Source organism: Dendrobium catenatum, unplaced genomic scaffold, assembly GCF_001605985.2.
Source record: "Dendrobium catenatum unplaced genomic scaffold, ASM160598v2 original_scaffold_172295, whole genome shotgun sequence".
In the NCBI taxonomy this organism is placed as follows: Eukaryota; Viridiplantae; Streptophyta; class Magnoliopsida; order Asparagales; family Orchidaceae; genus Dendrobium; species Dendrobium catenatum.
In genome coordinates this window covers 167,544-187,284 of record NW_021490717.1, presented here as the reverse complement: position 1 = coordinate 187,284, position 19,741 = coordinate 167,544, and the positions used below count along the sequence as shown (strand labels likewise).

At 31.6% G+C, this 19,741-nt stretch overlaps 2 protein-coding genes across 2 annotated transcripts in view; both read right to left on the bottom strand.

The window, feature by feature from the left end:
* LOC110102437 overlaps positions 1-17,073 on the bottom strand; it is a 37,773-nt gene extending 20,700 nt beyond the window's left edge. The window contains exon 1 of the mRNA XM_020830774.1: positions 15,979-17,073. Within this exon, the coding sequence (XP_020686433.1) occupies positions 15,979-17,073 (1,095 nt within the window). The remainder of the gene's footprint in view (positions 1-15,978) is intronic.
* Positions 17,074-17,915: 842 nt separating this feature from the next.
* On the bottom strand, positions 17,916-18,776 carry LOC110102438. The gene has a single exon (XM_020830775.1). It carries the CDS (start codon positions 18,774-18,776, stop codon positions 17,916-17,918), a length of 861 nt encoding a protein of 286 aa, XP_020686434.1.
* Positions 18,777-19,741: the final 965 nt, after the last annotated feature.

Sequence of the window (19,741 nt, the reverse complement as noted above, 5' to 3'; positions counted from 1 at the left end):
CCGTGATGGCTTTAATACTAAAGTTTTTCAAAGAGTTTGAAATATTATTATTGATGATTTATATGCTGTTATAAGATAAAAGTGGATTTTTTAATGGGGATCCTATTCCAATGTTTTTTCCCTAGTACTTCTAGTTTTCTTATTCCCAAAAAGGTCACTGCAAATAAAAGGGATGATTTTTATCCTATTAGTATTTTCTCCATTTTTAATAAACTTATTTAAAAAATATTCATGGACTATTTATCCCCTATGCTTTATAAAATAATTTCCCCTAACCAAACATTGTTTGTTAAAGGTAGGGCTATCTCTAATAATTTTTTATTGTCCCAACAGCTTATTCAAGATCTAGATCTCAAAGCTAGAGGTGGTAAAATTATTTTTAAATATATAATGCTAGACCTTATGATAACATGAACTAGAGTTTCTTGTATTCTATAATACGTCTTTTTGGTTTTAACTCTTAAGTTATTAATTTGATCAAAATTTGCATTGATGGCTCGTTTATTTGTATTATTGTGAAAGTTAAAAGCAAGGGCTTTTTAATTCCTCTCATGGTAACAAACAAGGGGATCCTATTTCCCCTTCCCTATTTATTATATCAACTAAGAATTTTCCTAGAGTTCTTTTGTAAATTTTTTGAAAATCACCATATCCTTCTATGTAGAAAATTAGGTGGCTTTCCTATTTCTCATTTATGTTTTGTTGATGATGTTATTATTTTTTTCAATGGATCTATTAATAAGGTTACTATCCTTATCCTCTTCTTGAACAATTTTTAAACTTTAGTGGTTTGAATTTTAATAAAAATAAGTGTTGTTTTATCAGCCCTAAGAGTTTACCTGCTGATCTTATTAATGCTATTAAGGTTATTTCTGACTTACAAGGTGCTTGTCCTTTAAAATACCTGGGTGTCACTCTTTGAAAAGGTCATAAGAGAACCTTTCTTTTTGATAAATTTGATTGCTAATGTGCAAAATAGGCCAAATTCATGGGAATTTAATTTCCTCTGCTTTGGTCATAGATTGGTTTTAATTAAAAGTGTTATCCACCTTATTCATTATTGTTGTGTGTTATGGACTTCATATTTTGTTCAATAAGTATTTTTGGAAAGGAAAAAGTTGCAACTCTAAAATTATCTTGACTTCTTGCAATAATTATTATGGGGTTTTGGAGGAAGGTGCTTTGGGGTGTAAGAATATGAAGGATTTAGCTCATGCTTATTCTTTAAAATTTTGGTTTAATTTTTTACTTTAAAAATAATCTTTGGTCATAATTAACGACCTCTAAGTACTATGTTTGCAATCACCCTATTATTTTGCTTATAACGAGGGAAATTTTAGAGTTTGGAAGAGTTTTTGTAATATGAAATGGGAAGCTATGCCATACATTAATTAGGGTATTAGTCAAGCTAAGTAGTTCTTTTAACAAGATCAGTGGTTGGGCCATACCTATTTAGATCACTTGTATAATTCTATTTCTACTATTGCAATCAAGCTAAATTATTTTATTGATAATAATTGATAGGTTTATACTTAATTAGGTGAGGTTATTCCTAAATCCATTATTTACATGATCATACAAATGCCTATTAACTTGTGTGCTGATCTTATTTTATTATGCAAAATGGCAAACAATGGCATGCTTAGACTTAAGGATGCTTTGAATACTTTAGAAATAAGCATGCTTCAAATAAAGCTTTTACCATATTTGGGGATAAAAGCAACCCTACTACTATTGCTACTTTAGTTGGAGAATCATGCAAAATTATGTGTCTATGAATGAGGTTTTAGTTAAAAGAGGTTTTTTTTAGGTCTATAAGTGACAAAGTTTCTATCATGTGGAGAATATGTACCATATTTTTATTTATTGTCCCATTGCTTCTAAAATTTTGATTTATTTTGAGGGCATGTTCAAACTTAGTTATTTCAATGGTAGTATTTCCATCAGGGATATGCTTTAAAGTTGGTTTACTAACTCTAGAGGTCATATTACCAATCTTTTCCCTTCTCTCATTTTTTCACTCATCTGGCTTGAAAGGAATAATTCTATTTTTAACAATGTTTTCATGAACGTTGATTAGATTATTAGAAAATTTAAAAGCAAACTAGGTAAGTTGTTTAATGCCTATCTTTTGACCTATAAGAATTTTATAGGATTTTTTTTTAAAGAAATGCACTAGGCAAAAATTTGTTAATCCTTGGGTAACTATCCTCCCCAGGAATACCGAGAGAGGGGGGGGGGTGCAATGGTGGTTCTAAAAACTTACTATAAATAGAAAACTATATTTTATTTTTTTATTTTTATTAACTTAAAACAAAACAAAATTATCACCTAATGCTCAAGCAAATTTTTGAAATAAAATTTTTAATTATGATGATGATGAATAGCGCAAAAAAGTAAATTGTAGAAAATTAAAAATCAGAAAGAACACATTGGAATTTTATTGTGCCTTGATCAAATAATGATTTAATCTACTCCACATAGTCCTCCCCTCTAAGTAATGCACTAAAACTTAGGTGTCTCACTTTTATCCCCCACAGCTAGGCCCAAAAGCCCTTACAATCTTTTCAACAACCCAATGCGATAGAGAACCTTGACCTTTATTTTACCTTACTAGTGAACATAGAGATCCCAACACTTCATTTCATACTCTTGGTGAAGGCAGAGAACCTAACACTACTTTTTCACCCTCCTAGTGAAGGCAAATAACCTTAACAGTCTACGAGCTAACAGACTTTTTCTTAGATCCACCAAATAAAACAAGCAAGACACTTAGAGGAAATAAGGAAGAATCTTACTCAGAGAAATTGTGTGAAAACCCCTAACTCTCCTTCTCCCTCACACTCAAATTCTCCTTTCTTCCTCCCAAATCTCTCTAAGATCTCTTCTCGATGCTCTCTCTAAAGAAAAGCCAATAGCTAAAGTCTTATAACTAGTCTATTAAGAGAGCTTTTATATAAGGCTTCACAAAGAGCCATTAATTACAATCAAAGATTATACAACAAAATTAGTTAAATATTCCTATTAGTATTATACGAAGTACAAGGTCTTGTACGATTAGTTCAACAATTTAAACTTATTGTCAAATATGATATAGTGAATCATCCAGTATGATTAGTTCAATGAAATTAGATTATCATCCCGTATGATTGGTGGCTGATAAATATCGTCCCATGTAAAGATCGGGTCATATAGTATGATCAATTAAATTATATAGTACAATATGATTGGATTAATTAATTCAAATTTGATCCCCTAATTATAAGATTAATTAAGGCAATATTTAATTATACCATCTCGTATGATACCTATCTTACCATACGATTAGTATAAATTTTGAATTTTAAAATATTGCCTAAATTATGATTAGCGGCTTAGATCTTAAATTCAACTGATTTCCTTGTACGCTTTGTATTGTATAGTAAGATTAGTTCAAATTTCTTTAATTATGCAATTACCCATTATAATGATTTTATGAATAGTTGATCATATAGTACAACATGAATCATAAAATATAATTAGTTCAAAAAAATTGCACATCTAATTTTCTCACTATCTCATTTGCCTTAGTGTGAGTGCGTGCACGATCACCAAGTCTAATATCTTCCAAATAAATGAATTTACCCAAGAAATGTAGAAATAAACAAAACTAGAAGTACATACTCTTTAAGACACTTAACCCTATTCTACATAGTCTTGAGTTGATCACTTTGCATGGTGTACAATAAACCTGAAATATTAGTGTAGAAGAAATAAATATATAATATTAATAATAATAGCATATAACAAAGTATAGAATAAAAAAATAATTATAAACTTTAAAATCACAAGACTTGAGTCCAGTTTTGAAAGAAACTTCCTATTTTTATGATGGCAAACATTACTTATAATGATTTAGAATTAATTATGCTATACCCTAACCTCCCCCTTACCAGATCAATTTTCAAAAAGTATGGAGAGATTTTTTTTATTTAAAAAATAAAAAACAAAAAAGAAATAGAAGAAATTAAATACATATGTAGTAAATAAACATAATAATATACTACTCATAACAAATTTTAAATTACAACCAACCAACAACAATCTACTCCCCCTTTGACATAACCAAAAAGGAGAAATGATTAAGCAAAATATGAAAGAGAAAACAAACATGACAACAAACATAAAGAAAATAACATAGCTAAAAACTAAAATAAGACACTTGTAAAAATCATAATTCCCCTCTAATTAAAAAAATTAAAGAAATTCATTAAAGAAGCTTACCTATAAAAATCATATTTAATTACTAAAAAATTCTAAATTAAAAAAATTTAACGGAATTAGACTGACCTTTACGTTTATTTTTTATGAAAAACATAAAAATTGAAGTATTTTTTGTAAATTGAAAAGTTAACATTTGGTCAAAATAAAATATGTAACTTATTTTAACCTTTAAAATCATGCGTATTATAGAAAAGTCCAATTTAAATAAACTTAAAGGCATTAGAGTGATCATTTGATCAAATATTTATGAAAAATATAAAACTTAAGGAAATAAATTTAAATTAAAAAGTCAATAATAAGTCAAACCTAGTTTATTAAATAATAAAATAATTATGAAAATTTAATAAATTACCAAAACTATAATAAATCATTAATTAAATGAATTATATGTAATGGATTATATTAATAAAATTAAATTTATTCTCTATCAATGGTTTTTTTGCAAGACTTCCTTAGGTTACTATGCTACATATCCTATGGAAGCCTTCATCCTGGTGCCCATTTTGACAATGCCACAAATGATTTGATAAAATATTAATATTAAATTATAAACTTAATAATTCAGTAATTAATAAACTAAGTAAAGTATCAAAAAATCATAATTAAAATACTTAGATATTATAATTTTCATACCCTTGTGGTTGATTCCTTTATATAGGGCAAATATGTATGAATCATAATGCATTTTAAGGAATAAAATGCTTTATTAAAATGAAAGACTATATGGAATATATTTATCCCATTTAAAAAGGATTGGTAGCTATGGACCTCTTGAGGGGATCCGCTGTGTGGGGGACAGAGTGTAGATGGTATACGACCACACCATCCTTAGGAATGAGACAATTGAAGGCATTCATCCTCCTCATAAGTGGGCTAATGGGAGGGCAGATAGATCATACATACGATCAACCATTAAGGAAAATGACACTCACCAATGCACCTCGATGGGTGATAATATACATGATATGATTATTATGATGGGGTTTACCCCATCTGATATATCTTCTTGAGCAGGGTTTATTTATTATGGAATTTTTTTCTCATGCTCGTAAGCTCTCGTGGTTAATTACATCTTAGGCTGGAACTTGAGAATACTCTCAATTACATATCTGACATTATGCTTTCCAAAGGGGATTGACACAGAGGGTGGATACTAGAAAGTTCCTACTCAAACGGAAGAAAGGGTTCAATTGGGCTTAGTCAACATGCACGGTTCATACCAACATCCAGAATGAGTAAGGTAGTGAAGAGAGACTGGAGAAAACAAATCACGTGCTTAAAGCATACAAAGGGGAAGGATTGAGCTTGCATTATCCATGTGATGCAAATAGGCATGATTTATAGCCCCTAAAAAGAATGAGACTTACCCACTGATGAGGAATACTATGAGACTCGAAATATAGTAGCCTTAAACCCTAAATCTAGAGTAGGTTTAGTGTTCTACACTTAACACTAACACCTATGTCCTAACTAATGCATCCTAGAAATATATCTTGCTTGAAAAGGAATGCCAGCTAACCACCTAGGTGCATAAAATCCATGTTATACAGTATTTATGAAAGATGGGTAGGTAGTTTAATTTTTTTAAGTTAAGCCCAACATCTAGAGAGTTTCCTGATTGGCCTTGGACTTATATAGGTTGAATGTTCCTCGAGCTAATGCAATTAAAATTTTAATTATATTAGTTTCTAATCCAATACATGCTAGTTAAATGGTCTCCAAATTAGAAATGCATGAATTTTAAAAAGGATTATAAACATAGTTTTTTTTTGGAAAGACTAGGCTTCCCCAAGTTTTACACCTCATCCTCATAAGCCAGATTATCCAGACTCTACCCGTAGATATGGAAGCGTCTTATAGCAAGGAAAAAGATAATGCATTAATATGTACGTGACCTTGGATGATTCAAGCTATTACATAGGTTGTTAGATCTCTATGTTATTTATTACTTAAAAATTTAGATTTTGTTATGAATAGAAAAAGAATTTTATCCTTAAAGAGCCCAACAAAATTAGGCAACACACATACAAGAAAGAAATATAAAAAAAGCATACAATTTCTACTGCGTACATAAAGTAAACACATCAATATAAATCATCAGAGTAAAGAAAACTTCACAGTCCACAACAAGTGTTGTATAAATACAACTTAAACTCTATAAAAAAATAATGGTGGCCAGACACCACCTACAACCTCCTGGATTCTAATCCTACTGAATGACACAAGTCTTAAAAGCTAGGCATTTTGTCTTCATGTCTTCTTCTTAAAGTGGATCATACTCCTTTAGATCATCTTCCTTTGAATTATTTTCCTTCAGATCGTCTCCATCGGGCTCTATAAAGTTTCTCCTCCGTAAGGGTATCCAAATAAAGTAAGAAATTCCCTATAAAGGGCCTTTCGTTTTCTCTTTTCGTACAGAGTGTTTGAAATTTATATACTTTTAAAAACTTTCACAACTCAAATATATTACAAATTACATATTTTAAAAAAGAAAATCTAAACTCTCCTACAAGATTATCCTAAGAAATGAAAAAAAAAAAAAAACATCCCAAGTTGTTTGTATATGGAAATAAAACACACATTGCCAATCACACTTGGCCATAGCCTTTTAGTTTCAAAGGGGGCTTGGCAATTTCTAAAGCATCTACCAAAAACATCATTAATTTTAAAGCATAATTATTTTGCCCCATTTTTTAGCACTGCATGAGCTTGGCCACTATAAAAGAAATCATTAGTATCAAAAGCACCCCTAACCCATGTATAGTATATCATATGGATCATATCATAAATAAAAAAAAGCACAATAATAAAATAAACATCAAAATAATTATCACAGCAAATCAAATCAATGCAATCAAGTCAACAAACACATGTTCCACATACAGTAGTGCATCAGCATAAAAATTTGAAAAGGCAAATCACCGGCCCTAATTATTGTGCTATAAGTGGTGCCCTAGCAAATCTATGCGTGTGTAAAAATAAAATAATGAAAAGACATTAAAAAGGACTAAAAATAACAAAAAACAAATAATTTTTTTTTTATCAATGCAAGAAAATTATAAATTTTCCATGTGATTGAACTAAAAATTTTTAAGAAATGAGTTAACATTGTCAAAATATAAACATAGTAGAAAAACCAATCCTGTTAACCCCAACTCAGATTTCTTATAAGTCAAATCATCTTTTGAAAATAAAGATCTAACTTAGAAAAAGCAATCGGATAAGAAAAAGTTATATATTTAAAAATTCAACTATAAAAATATCATTTAGAATAATATAGCAAAGTAATCAGTCACAATCATGAATTTTTAAATCAAGTCTTTGAAAATATCAAGTGACATATGAATTCTTCAAAGATTTAAAGGTTTGAAAGAGAAAGAAGCTTGCTTACTTGTGGGCTTATTTTATGCCTCTTGTCAATTGGTTGATGCACTTTGTGCATCTTTTGATTTTATATATAGTTTATATATCTTTTTATTTTTTATTTAGATCATTGCGGTTCCTTTCAAATTTTTTTTTTGTTTTTGTGATCATTTTATACCTCTTATCATTTTTGCAAGCTTGATCCCTTTTGAAACTTTTAATACCCTAAGTTGTGAGAACATCTTTTAGATATTAGAGAATAAAAAGTGACTCTCTAAAATATGGAGGAATAAACCACAAAGCAAAATAAAATTCATATGATAAATGCAACAAAAAGATTAAGAAAGCTTGAAATTTATTTAATGACTTTGAATATTTATTATATAAGATAGTTTACTATAAGAAGGTTAAAAAGATCTCAATTGGAAAATCTAGTTGTTAAATTGAGATAGAATTTTATTTAGAAAGGAAGATTACACCACTAAAAAGAGTTAAAGAAAGGAAAATAATCAATAATATTTCACCCTTTAAGTGATTTAGGGATGTCGATCATTGATAATAAATTTTTAAAAACAAAATTAGGCATAAAATACTATTTTTGAAATGACCAAAAGAAAATTTAAAGAAAAACAAAAACATGAAAAATAACAGCATAGAAACAATAAACTCAATAATAAAAAAATAAGAAACAAAAAAAATCTCCAAAAACAAAAACAAAAATGATAAAAAAACATAAAGTTGAGAATTAAGTAATCATTAAGTTCATGCATTTATATCATTCACACCCAATCTGGTTCTTAAGATGCTGAGGTGTCAAAGGCCAATGTTTTAGTAAAGATGTCAGCCAGTTGGTTTTTAGTTGTTACATGGTGTAACTCAATGTCTCCTTTGGTAACATGGTCCCTAATAAAATGATGCCTTATGTCATTGTTTTTGGTCCTTGAATGTTAGATAGATTTTTTTGAGATGTAGATGGTACATGTGTTATCTCATACAATTAAAATTTTTCCCATAGGTAATCCTAAATCCATAATTTGTTGCTTCAATTATAGGATTTGGGACACATAACTTCCTAAGGCGATATACTCAGCTTTAATAGTGGAAAGTTCAATAGACTTTTATTTTCTACTAAACTAGGAGACTAAATACTATCTTATGAATTAGCATGTTTCAAAGATGCTCTTTCTATCCACCCTGCACCCTACAAAATGAGAATCAAAATACTCAATAATTTCAAAAGAAGTTTTGTGTCTAAATATCTTGATTCCTAAATTTTGGATCCCTAAGAGATATCTAAGGATTCTCTTAACTGCTGTCAGGTGGGATTCTTTAGGATTAACTTGAGATCTAATATAGTGATAAACATTAAATATTATATCAGGTTTGCTAGCAATCAAGTAAAGTAGGGATCTAATTATTCCTATATACTTCTTTTGATCAACATACTTTTAATTTAAATCCTCATCTAACTGAACACTAGAGCTCATGGGAGTGTTTATTGGCTTGAGTTTATCCATTTTATATTTCTTCAAGATATCCTTAATGTACTTAATGGAATGGAAAGAGGATTGGACTTGTTTCCCTAGTTAACAGGCATCACACTGGTGATCTTTAGTGAACTTAAGCTTGGGGAAACTTCTAATTAGATACTTTTAGGTTACTCTCCATAATGGCATGACATAACCTCCTATGCCACAACCAAGACTCATCAGCATCAGTTTTTAAGCAAAATGAAGTAGCACATTCAGTGTTATTTAAATCAAGCATGTAATGTTGTTAATCCTTTTTTCCTATAAAATGTGATGTTATTGAAGCTAATGATGCATGTGTTTGACAAAAAATATGTAATAAAGCCCTTATCGTAAAGCTGATTGATGTTGAGTTAGTTATGCTTCAAGCCATTAACAAGTAAAACATTTTCAATCAAAAAGTTATTGGAGTTTCTAATTATACTTGCACCCACCACTTTCCTGGTGGTGTTGTCTCCAAGAGTGACCTTGCCTCCAGCCTTAGCATCCAGTGAAATAAATTGATTGACATCTCTACTCATGCATCATGAGAATCCAATGTCCAAGTATCACATACTCTCACGAGGCCTTGTGAGAGAGCACTCCTACAAAATCATCAAACATTAGATTTTGGAACCCAAATAAGTTTGGGTCCCTTCTTATGGAAAGAAGAATATAATGTATATATGTTATGCTGTGAATCAAGAAATTTGGTTATCCACACCTAATGTATACTATGATAAATAGTGTAAGTATGGGAGATATGTCCTAGTATGCCAAACAAAAAATATTTAATACCAGGAAAGGTTTTACTAAACTACTTGGGTTATAGTGCATCATCCTAGGTTTCAAAACATTTGGCTATACATCTAGATTAAAAAATTGTTCAGGTGTGGGTGGAATCCTATTTTCCTTAAATGCTTTTAATTCATCTTTAAAAAATGAGTTAGCACTTTCCAAAATAACATTATCAACTTTCAAATAGGGCTTCCTTCTCTCAGATTCATTAATAAATATTTTAAAATCCTTTTTAAGTTTAGTGTGGGATGATTTCAATGAATCATGCTCAATGATTAAATCAGAATGCGTTTTAATTAACTTATCAAATTCATTAAGTAATGACATGTGATTACTATCAAGTGTAGAATGATCTTTAAGCAAAACTTCATGTTCTTTTTACAAGTTTAGGAATTCTAATTTCAGTTAGCACACTTTTTTAATTTTCGTATATGATGAATAAATTTTCTCAAAAACTTCAAGTAATTAATCATAGGTTCATTCACGTACCTCTTCTTGGTCAAACTAACCAACATGATCATCAGCCATCAAACATACGTTTATTGTCTCTTCCTCATCGTTAGTCTCAGAGGAGTTAGATGAAGAATCCATCCAAAAAGCTTTTTGATTCTACTTCTTCTCCTTCCTGAACTTGAGTTTCTCCTCACCCTTCTCCTTGCTTGGGTGAGCCTTAAGTGTAGGATAATTAGCTTTAACACATCCTGACTTCTTGCATTCAAAGCAAACCATATCAGAAGAAACTTAAAATTCTTGCTAATCTTACCTTTGTTCCAATTTTTTATATTTCTTTTGTTTCTTTCTTTGAAAGTTTTGTAATTTTCTTGTGATTAAGGCAACATCATCACTTTCAAACCTCAAATAATTAGTATCCATATCATTAGCCTTCAGCGCTATAGTTTTCTCCTTTTTTTTCTCACCTGCATCAAGTTATCTTTGGTTTACTCCTTGCTCATAATCAATTAGTGATCCTAGTAAGTTATCAATAGAATAAGTATTCAAATTCTTGGATTCAATGATAACAATTATCTTAGCATTATAGGAAGAGGGTAAACATCTCAAAATTTTGTCAACTTTCTCTTTGTTAGTGAGTTCTCTTCCTAAGACATTTGGGTGGAGACAATTTGTGTAAACTTAGTATACATTTTAGATATTGACACACTATGTTTCATGTGAAAGATTTCATAGTCATGAAGAAAGATATTCAATCTAGATTTCTTAACCTCAATTATGCCTTCATAACTGATACATAATTTATCCCAAATTTTTTACCAGTTGTACAAGTTGAAACACGCATGAAATATACAGATTTTATTGCACAAAAAAAATAGTTTAAATATTTTACATTATGTTGTGCTAAATCCCTATCATCAAGAGTCCATTCAGAAAATAGAAGTTTAATTTTGATGCCACTAACTTCACGTGATGGTGAAGAATAACTTTCTTTAACAAGCATCCACATGCGATAATCTATAGATTGTATGAACATGAACTTATGAGTTTTCTAGAAATTAAAAGGTATATTATCAACCAATTGTGGTCGGGTAATGGAATACCCTTCAGCAGTATTTTAGTTACCAATGTTAGCCATGGATCAAAATTCAAAAGTTGTCTAAAACTTGATTTTATGAATCTCGTTCTAATACCACTTGAAAGTTCTCTAGGGCTATTAAGCCCTTATGAATTAGCTCGAGACTACCTAAAGGGGGGGGGGGGGCATGTGATTTGGTAGTTATAAAAAACCTTAAATAAACATTATGATTTTTGAGATATTCTATAATATTAATCATATGATTACCCACAATAAAATAAAGTGCAAAAATGTAATAAGAAAAAACACACTAGATTTTATATTTTTTCGATCAACATGAACTACGTCCTCTCCCTGGAGCCTCTCCTCAGAGTATTGCACTAAAATATAGTGACTCTTCTTTTGCTCCCATAACAAGGCAGAGAAAACTATAAAAACGCCTTTCCACAATCCCTGGTGTGGCAGAGAACCTGACTCTTTTTGCTTCTTCACGAAGCAAGCAGAGAACCTAGACTCCTTTTGCCTCCTCTTGAAGAAGACATAAAACCTTGATCGATTATTGAAGAAGACCTTGGAGCCTTCAAGGAACTAGGGATGATGACTGGAGAAGATAACTCAGATCCTTGCTTGGAATAACCTTTGTGAACCACTCATAAACTCACCCTCACAAATCCTCTCTCTCTCTCTCCTTCTCTTGGATCTCTCAGGTAAGGACATAAACAAAAGATCTTTTCTGGAATAATAAAAAAATCTTATAAAGAAGGATTAAAATTTGCCTTAATTTACAACTTGCTGTCAAAGATTTTCTTATACGATTAGTGTATTTTCATCCCATTCGGCCAGGATGATCTATGAGGGCTGGAAGATTATAAGACTTGTTTGTTCTAATCATCCCTGTATGATTATTTCAAAACCATACATATCATTCAACACATAATTCTAGTCATCTAGAAGATATATATTGGATGATCAAAAAACATAATGTATTATCTTGGATGATTCTTGAATCGTCCCGTACAATTAGTTCAAAAACTAGGAATATCATCTAGAGTATTATTCTGGTCATTTATGTGATACACCTAGATGATGGAAAATTTTAACTAATCATCTAGCATATCATTCTGATCGTCCATGTGATCCAGGAGAAGACTAAGGCTTTTTTAACTGATCGTCCAAGATAATCCTACAATCATCTAGAATGATATGATCGATCAAATCAAACCTTAATTGCTTTCCTTAATCACCTGACTTATTTAGTAAAGAATGTAATTAAATCATTCAGGACTAAATGGGATCATCCTGTACAATTTTTAAAAATAATAACATACCTAAAATGGTATGGTGGCTGATTCTTTCTGATTTCATCATATCATCCAGGATAATGTTAATATCATCTAAGATGATTTACTTAATGCAACTGACTTAATGTAGAAGCACTAATTAGGGTTTCTGATTTTAACATATCATCCAAGATGATTTTTTGATCATCCTATACGATATGATCAAAATAGAAAAACTCTAAGGTTTACAGAATTTCTCTTCCTGAGAATGTGTGTGCAAGCTTACTTAGCCTCAAAAACCACATTATTACATTTGATTCAAGAAAAGGTAAAAATACTAGAATTACACTTACAAACTGACTCAGTCCTTATCTAGCCAATCTTGAGTTGATTTGATTTGTAATTAACCTTATGGACCTGAAACATTATTACGCAGGCAAAAATAGAGAAATAGAAATACCAAAAATGTTTGTTATCATCAAAACTATAATCTTTGAATCTAGGTTTGTAACAATTTTAAAATACCTTTAGCATTCCAATAAAATTTGGGGAAGGTCATGAACCTTAAGCCAACTTATGCCTGAGTTGAAAAGCTCATGTTTTGGGTGAATAAAAGATTACATTTTTGGAGAACAAAGGGCTTACCTATAAAAAAACTAGCTTCCCAAAACCATGCCATCTCAAATTCCTCAAGAGAGGAGAACCTGAGAAGGAAGAAATCTTTGCTATGAGAGTGGAGTTGGAATGAATCTTTAAGAACCCAACCCTTGTGAATGGTGCCTTGAAGGGCTTTATAATAAATCCTTCACCTAATTGAGTACCCAAAAAGCAAGAGACCCCATTTGATATATGAAGTGCTGATTTCATCTTCTAAGAAGGATATAACCTCATCTTAGGAAGGGATCAATAGAAGCAAAGTCCAAAGTTTTTGAACTATTTGAAGAAAGAAGAAGCTTTAATTTGAGGGCATTTGAGGAGCTATAAGAGGGAGGATGATATTGGGAAGGGTTTGAGAGAGGGGAAAGTTATGGGTGATGTCAGAGTAGGCCATGTGCCCCATCATATAGCACCAAAAAATTGGAAGGACAGCATAAAGAAAGCATAACAAATAGGTTGACTAGAGGAACATTAGATTCAATTCAATTTTACAAAATCATTTAATTTCTTCCAATTTTTTTAAAATCCTTAAGATGAAAAGTAAGTAAAGAGTGCCCTTAAATTTGTTTTCCTGATTTTTTGAGTGCTAGAACATTCATGGCAATTAGAGCGATATAGATTTAGATTTATAATTTTTTACGAAGATCCATCACAAAAATAGGTAAAAGAGAAGGGTGAAAGAGAGAGAGAGAAAAAAAAGAGGTGCAAGAGTAATAAGAGACAGCACAATTTTTATATTTAAAATAATTAAATTATTCCCCACTAAAAGAATTCCTATCTCTTCCCGTCTTTGAGGATGCAAATGTAGATTTTTCCAAAGCTTTTAGCAAACCAACTCGTTTGAACATAGCCTATGGAGGTAAGGTTAACAAAAAATTTCATGTTAGTCTATCCCTTGCTTAAAAAAGTCATACTGTTTATTTATTATAGTTAAGAGCCATAATTAGTGTGTTTTAATTCATTATTATCTTCCATTAAGTTATTTTATATAATGTATTATTTTTACTAAATGTAGCCTTACATATAAGGCTAAAAGATTACCCTTAGCTATGAAGAAGAGGCTAAATTAAAAATTGGAATAAAGATAATTATTTCAATAATTATTTTCCTAATTAATAAGAAATCATATATCATCCCTATTGATTCTCTCTCCTCTCCCTCCCTCTCTCTCTCTCTCTCGCTCTCTCTCTCTCTCTCTCTCTCTCTCTCTCTCTCTCTCTCTCTCTCTTCTTCCATCATTCTCAATCTACCTCATTTTTTATGGTTAATCATATTATTAAGTTAAAAGTGCTATCCACAAAATAATTAAGATTCAACATTCTCTATAGTGAGACGTGTATGAAGTAATGCCACCAACAATAAACTAAGAATTATAAGTGTAAACTATAAAATAATTAGAATGAGTAAAGTTTTATGTGATGGATTCCCATGAATTCATAATCATTAAACAACTAACCAAATAGAACACATGTTTCCAAGGATGATCCATAGCACCTTGAAGCATGCTTTAGAGGCACCTTTTATGTAGGCATTCCTAGGAAACAAATCTATAAACAACCTTCAACATTAACAAATTCCAATTATCTACGCACACTATCCTTAACATTAATGGTCGATGAAATGTATAACCCATAAGGTAGCAACAAGATAGGAACTCTATGAAAAGTTGCGACATACCAATTTAATTTTTTTAAGCCTTCTCAAGAGAAATCTATAAGGAAAAGTCCTTATAAAATTTAATGTCCCTCATCTAAACTCATACACTAGGAATATAGTCTTGACCAATCATGTACAATATTTTATTTTTTTTAAAACAAAGTTGAAGCTAAATTATACTAATAAAAAAAGAGAAAGCAGCTACAAATTAGATTCCTCCTTCAATATATTAAAAAATGTATGAGGAACCTTATTCTGAGAGCAAATATCCCAAGTAAAACTACTCACTAAAGCATAGTTAGCACATAAGTTTGCTAACTTATTACATTCTCTACTAATGCAATCAAAAATAACAAAATTAAATTTTGAAAGAAATTTCATACCATCATCATTGAACTTCTCATTCTTCCAAGTCTTTTTAAAGTAAGAGATGATGTTTGAGTTGTCTCCTTCAATGAACATGCCTTTGAATTTGAACATCCAATCCTTGATCTCCTCTTTAAGATAATTAATAGAAAGCAACTCCAATTTAGCTATATCCCAATGTATGAAGGATTTACCATAAGCATAGAGGAACCTTCCTTTACAGTCCCGAAAAACAGCAGCTATAGCCAATTGGGTGGAGGCGAATGCCAAGCATTAGACAGTCTTAACGACATATTAACATCCCAAAGCCTAAATTATAATGGCTAAAATAGTGAGAGGCCGATTTTTAAATGGCTTATGAGGCTATAAAGCTGGAGTTATCTTCGACACCACCATGTATCCTCTTATTTCTGCTTTTCCATGATAGAAATACCATAGTTCAATACAGTTTAACCACCATACCTTTCCTCAAAACATTGGATTCCAACCAATTAATGCAATGTTCACTGCTGTTAAACATTTAAATATCAAATCCCCAACAATTCAAATGTTGAATTACCTCTTTGAGCTTACAGCAACCACACAATATATGCTCCACATCTTCTATTGTATCACAACCCCTTGGGCAGTTAGAATTTTGGATGAGCCTTCTATAGCATAAAAATTGTAAAGAAGGAATATCATTCCTCTTCAATCTCCACCAGAAAACCTCCACTCGAGCATTTAGTTTAGCCTTCTTGATCCAATTCCACATTATATCATTTACAGTTCCTTTAGCCTCAGATTTTCTGATTAAACCCGGAATTTTCATTCCAGATTTTTGATTGATCAGCTCCAAGAAATCTAGCTTCTTCTCTAGGGATATTTTAATCTGGATGATAAGATTAATAAGATCCCTGCCAAAATATTTTCTCAGCTCATGCTCATTCCAATTTCCATTCAAGATGAACTCTTCAACACGTACTAGGCTGTCATCAATTGGGATAACAAACGTAGGCCATTTGTTTATACTTTTGTCTAGAATCCAATTGTCTTTGATAGCATCCACAAAACTTCCATTTACTATCTTCCATTTAACTATTGGATTGAGCATTTTATATCCATCACTTAGTATTTTAAAAGTTGTAGACAAATAACCTCTGCTATTACCTTTCTCAAGTCTATCACCTTCTTTTGATGCCATCACCGAGTGTAATAAGGATTGATCATCTTGAATGAATCTCCATGCTAATCTGGCCAGCAAAGCTGGAGTTTTAGATATGTTTGGATGTAACTCACGTCCTCCATACTCAATCGGTTTACACATATAAAACCAGCTAACATAATGCAACCCCTTAGAACCATTTATCTTATTCGAAATGAAGTCTCTACTTATTTTTCCTAGATCTTCCAATACCTTTTTAGGTATTAATGCATGAGTACTGTGAAAGGTAGCGAGTGCAAGCAGCACTTTTTTCACCAGAACAATCTTTCCGGGTAGTGATAAGCATTTTATACTCCATTGATTGAGCTTATTCAAAGCTTTATCAATGATAAATTGAAATTCATCTCTCCTGAGTCTCCTCAAAGGCATCTTTATCCCAAGGTAGTAGAATTCTTTGACATTTTTAAAGCCCATAATTATATACGCATCTCTTCCTTCTTCTCTCCACATGTTTCCCAAACATAATTAGAGATTTGTTGTGGTTAATTTTTTGTCCCGTCCATTCACAAAAATTATGAAGGATTTTCTTTACTACCAAAACCTCATTCCTGTTAGCTTTGGAGAACATTATCACATCGTCTGCGTACAATAAATGGGAAATTCTAGGTCCCTCTAGATTAATCTTGATGCCACAATAGCTATGATAAAAAGCATAAGAAAGAAGTTGTGAACAAAGAATAAAAAGAATGGGAGATAAGGGATAACCTTGCCGAAAACTTCTTCTAGCTTGGATCCAATTTGAACAATTGTCATTGATGATAATAGAAAACATAGGATCTTCAACACACTCCATGATAAGTCTAGAAATTTTAGACGGGAATTTGAAAGTATTCCAATACTCTTCTTAGAGAAGACCAAGCCATGGAATCATAGGCTTGTTCCATATCAACTTTAAAGGAAACTAGGCCTTTAGAAGCTTTGGAGATTCTAAGTTTGTGAAAAATTTCTTGTGCCACCAAGATATGATCTGATAAAGATCTTCCCTTAATGAATGCTGCTTGCTCCTTAGAAATAAGTTTGGGAACGACCAAATTAAGCCTATTCAAAATTATCCTTGTCGCCACCTTGTACACTGTGTTACATAGACTAATTGGTCTATAATTGGTTGGAAGAATGGTATTTGAAACCTGGGGTATCAGAATTATAAGATTTTCTTTCCATTCCTTGTTAAGCTCACTAAGTTTAAAAAAATGGCTTATAGCCTTCCAAAAGTCATCCTTGATGATATCCCAATAAACCTTGATGAAAGTATGAGAAATGCTATCATAACCTGGGGAAGTAACCCCTCTAAATTATTTTAAGACATCTTCTACTTCAACTAGTGATAAATCCGAATGCAAAAAAATTATGTCCCAATTATTCAAGCGATTGATAGGTGACGGCCAACCTTCCAGATTACTCCTTCTAGCTTCCCATTTATTTTGGAAAAACCGCATAAAAACTTCCTCCATTTGCCTTTGATCTTCCACCAATATCCCATTTTCATCTTTAACCTTTATTATCTTGTTGGAGTTCCTTCTAGCACTAGTATAAGTATGAAAAAACTTAGAATTACCATCTCCTTCATTGAACCACTTTACTTTGGCTCTTTGCTTCCACCAAGTATTCAATCTTGCCATGGTAGCATTTAGATCCATCACCTTAGCTTTAAGGTTCCAATAGTCTTGTTCAGAGAGACTCCCTAAGGAAGACACTTTGTTTTGAAGTTCCATAATCTCATCCATGAGATCATCTTTCAACTTATTTAGATCTTTATACTTAGACTTGATCCAATAGAATATTGACTTCAGGGCTCTTTTACATTTTTTGTTGAGAACTTGAGAATAGCTTCCTTGATAGTTCCTACAACATTCCTTTCTCACCACCCCAAATGAAGCTTGATATGAAGCCCAATAGTTTTCAAATTTGATAATTTTACTGGAATTAGGACAGAAATTTTGAAACTGTAATAAGATTGGACAGTGGTTCGACGCTATTCTAGCCAAATTTCTTTCTACCGAATGAAAAGGAGATCTTAAAGCATCCGTATTTACAAAGCACCTATCCAATCTTTCAAGTATTCTAGAACCACCGACCTTATTGTTACACCATGTAAATCTAGGACCGTTAAAGCCAACTTCATGAAGATCATTCTTGAGCAAGCATTCCGCCATTTCCCTTGATCCTTGATGATAAACAAATCTTATACCACTCAGTTTATCTTCTTTACACATTAGACAGTTAAAATATCCACCAACTACCATAGGAAGATCACTAATGGAATACTTATCTAACATATTCCATAATTCCCTTCTCTTGTTCACCTCTGTACTCCCATAAATGTGGTCACCTTCCACCTTACATTATTAAGAAATTTAAGTTCATCAAACACCATTTGGGAAGAACTATCTTCCACAGAGAACACAACATAATTTGTATTCAATAGAATAAGCAAGCCTCCAGATAGCCTAGAAGACATAACACAATAGAAGTCCCAAGTGCTACCAATCATACCATCAACTTCACTTCTGTCAATTCCAGGTATTTTAGTTTCTACCAAACCAACGAAGCACACCCCATTATTTTTCACAAACTCCTTAAGGTAAGGGAAGCACTTCTCGTCCTTGCTCCCCTACAATTCCAAAAGGCTATGGAATTCATTAAAAAGGCTTATGGGGATTACTCCCCAAGTTACATTTTCCTTCAAGCTCCACTCTACGGCTTCTGGTAGATGCATTTATTGGTCCCAGTTCTCAAAGCTGCTTTGGCCTCTTCTTCTTAGTAGATTGTACATATTCTTCTTTCCCATTAATCCCTACACATGTCATTTATGTGAAAACTGAGTCAGTTCCTTCCATAACCTTCTTATTATCTTCAATCTCTATGACTTTATTAACTTCTTTTACAGTTATTCCTTCGACCAGATTGACATCAGTGGATGTTTCGAGTAATTCCCCATCTTCCAAGTCAACAATAGCATTAAATTTATTATTAACTGCCATGTTGGAAACTTTCTCCAATATGCCACCTCCTTTAAGCTTATCAGTTGTATCATCTGAAGTGCTTTGTTGAACTTTAGTCTGTCTTCCAAGACATTGTCTTCATTAACTCCTTTCTTGATAGCAACGTACTGCTTTGG

Bases quoted from the DNA above. Each gene is read 5' to 3' on its own strand.
- LOC110102438 (XM_020830775.1), bottom strand. From the start codon at position 18,776: ATGGCGGAATGCTTGCTCAAGAATGATCTTCATGAAGTTGGCTTTAAC.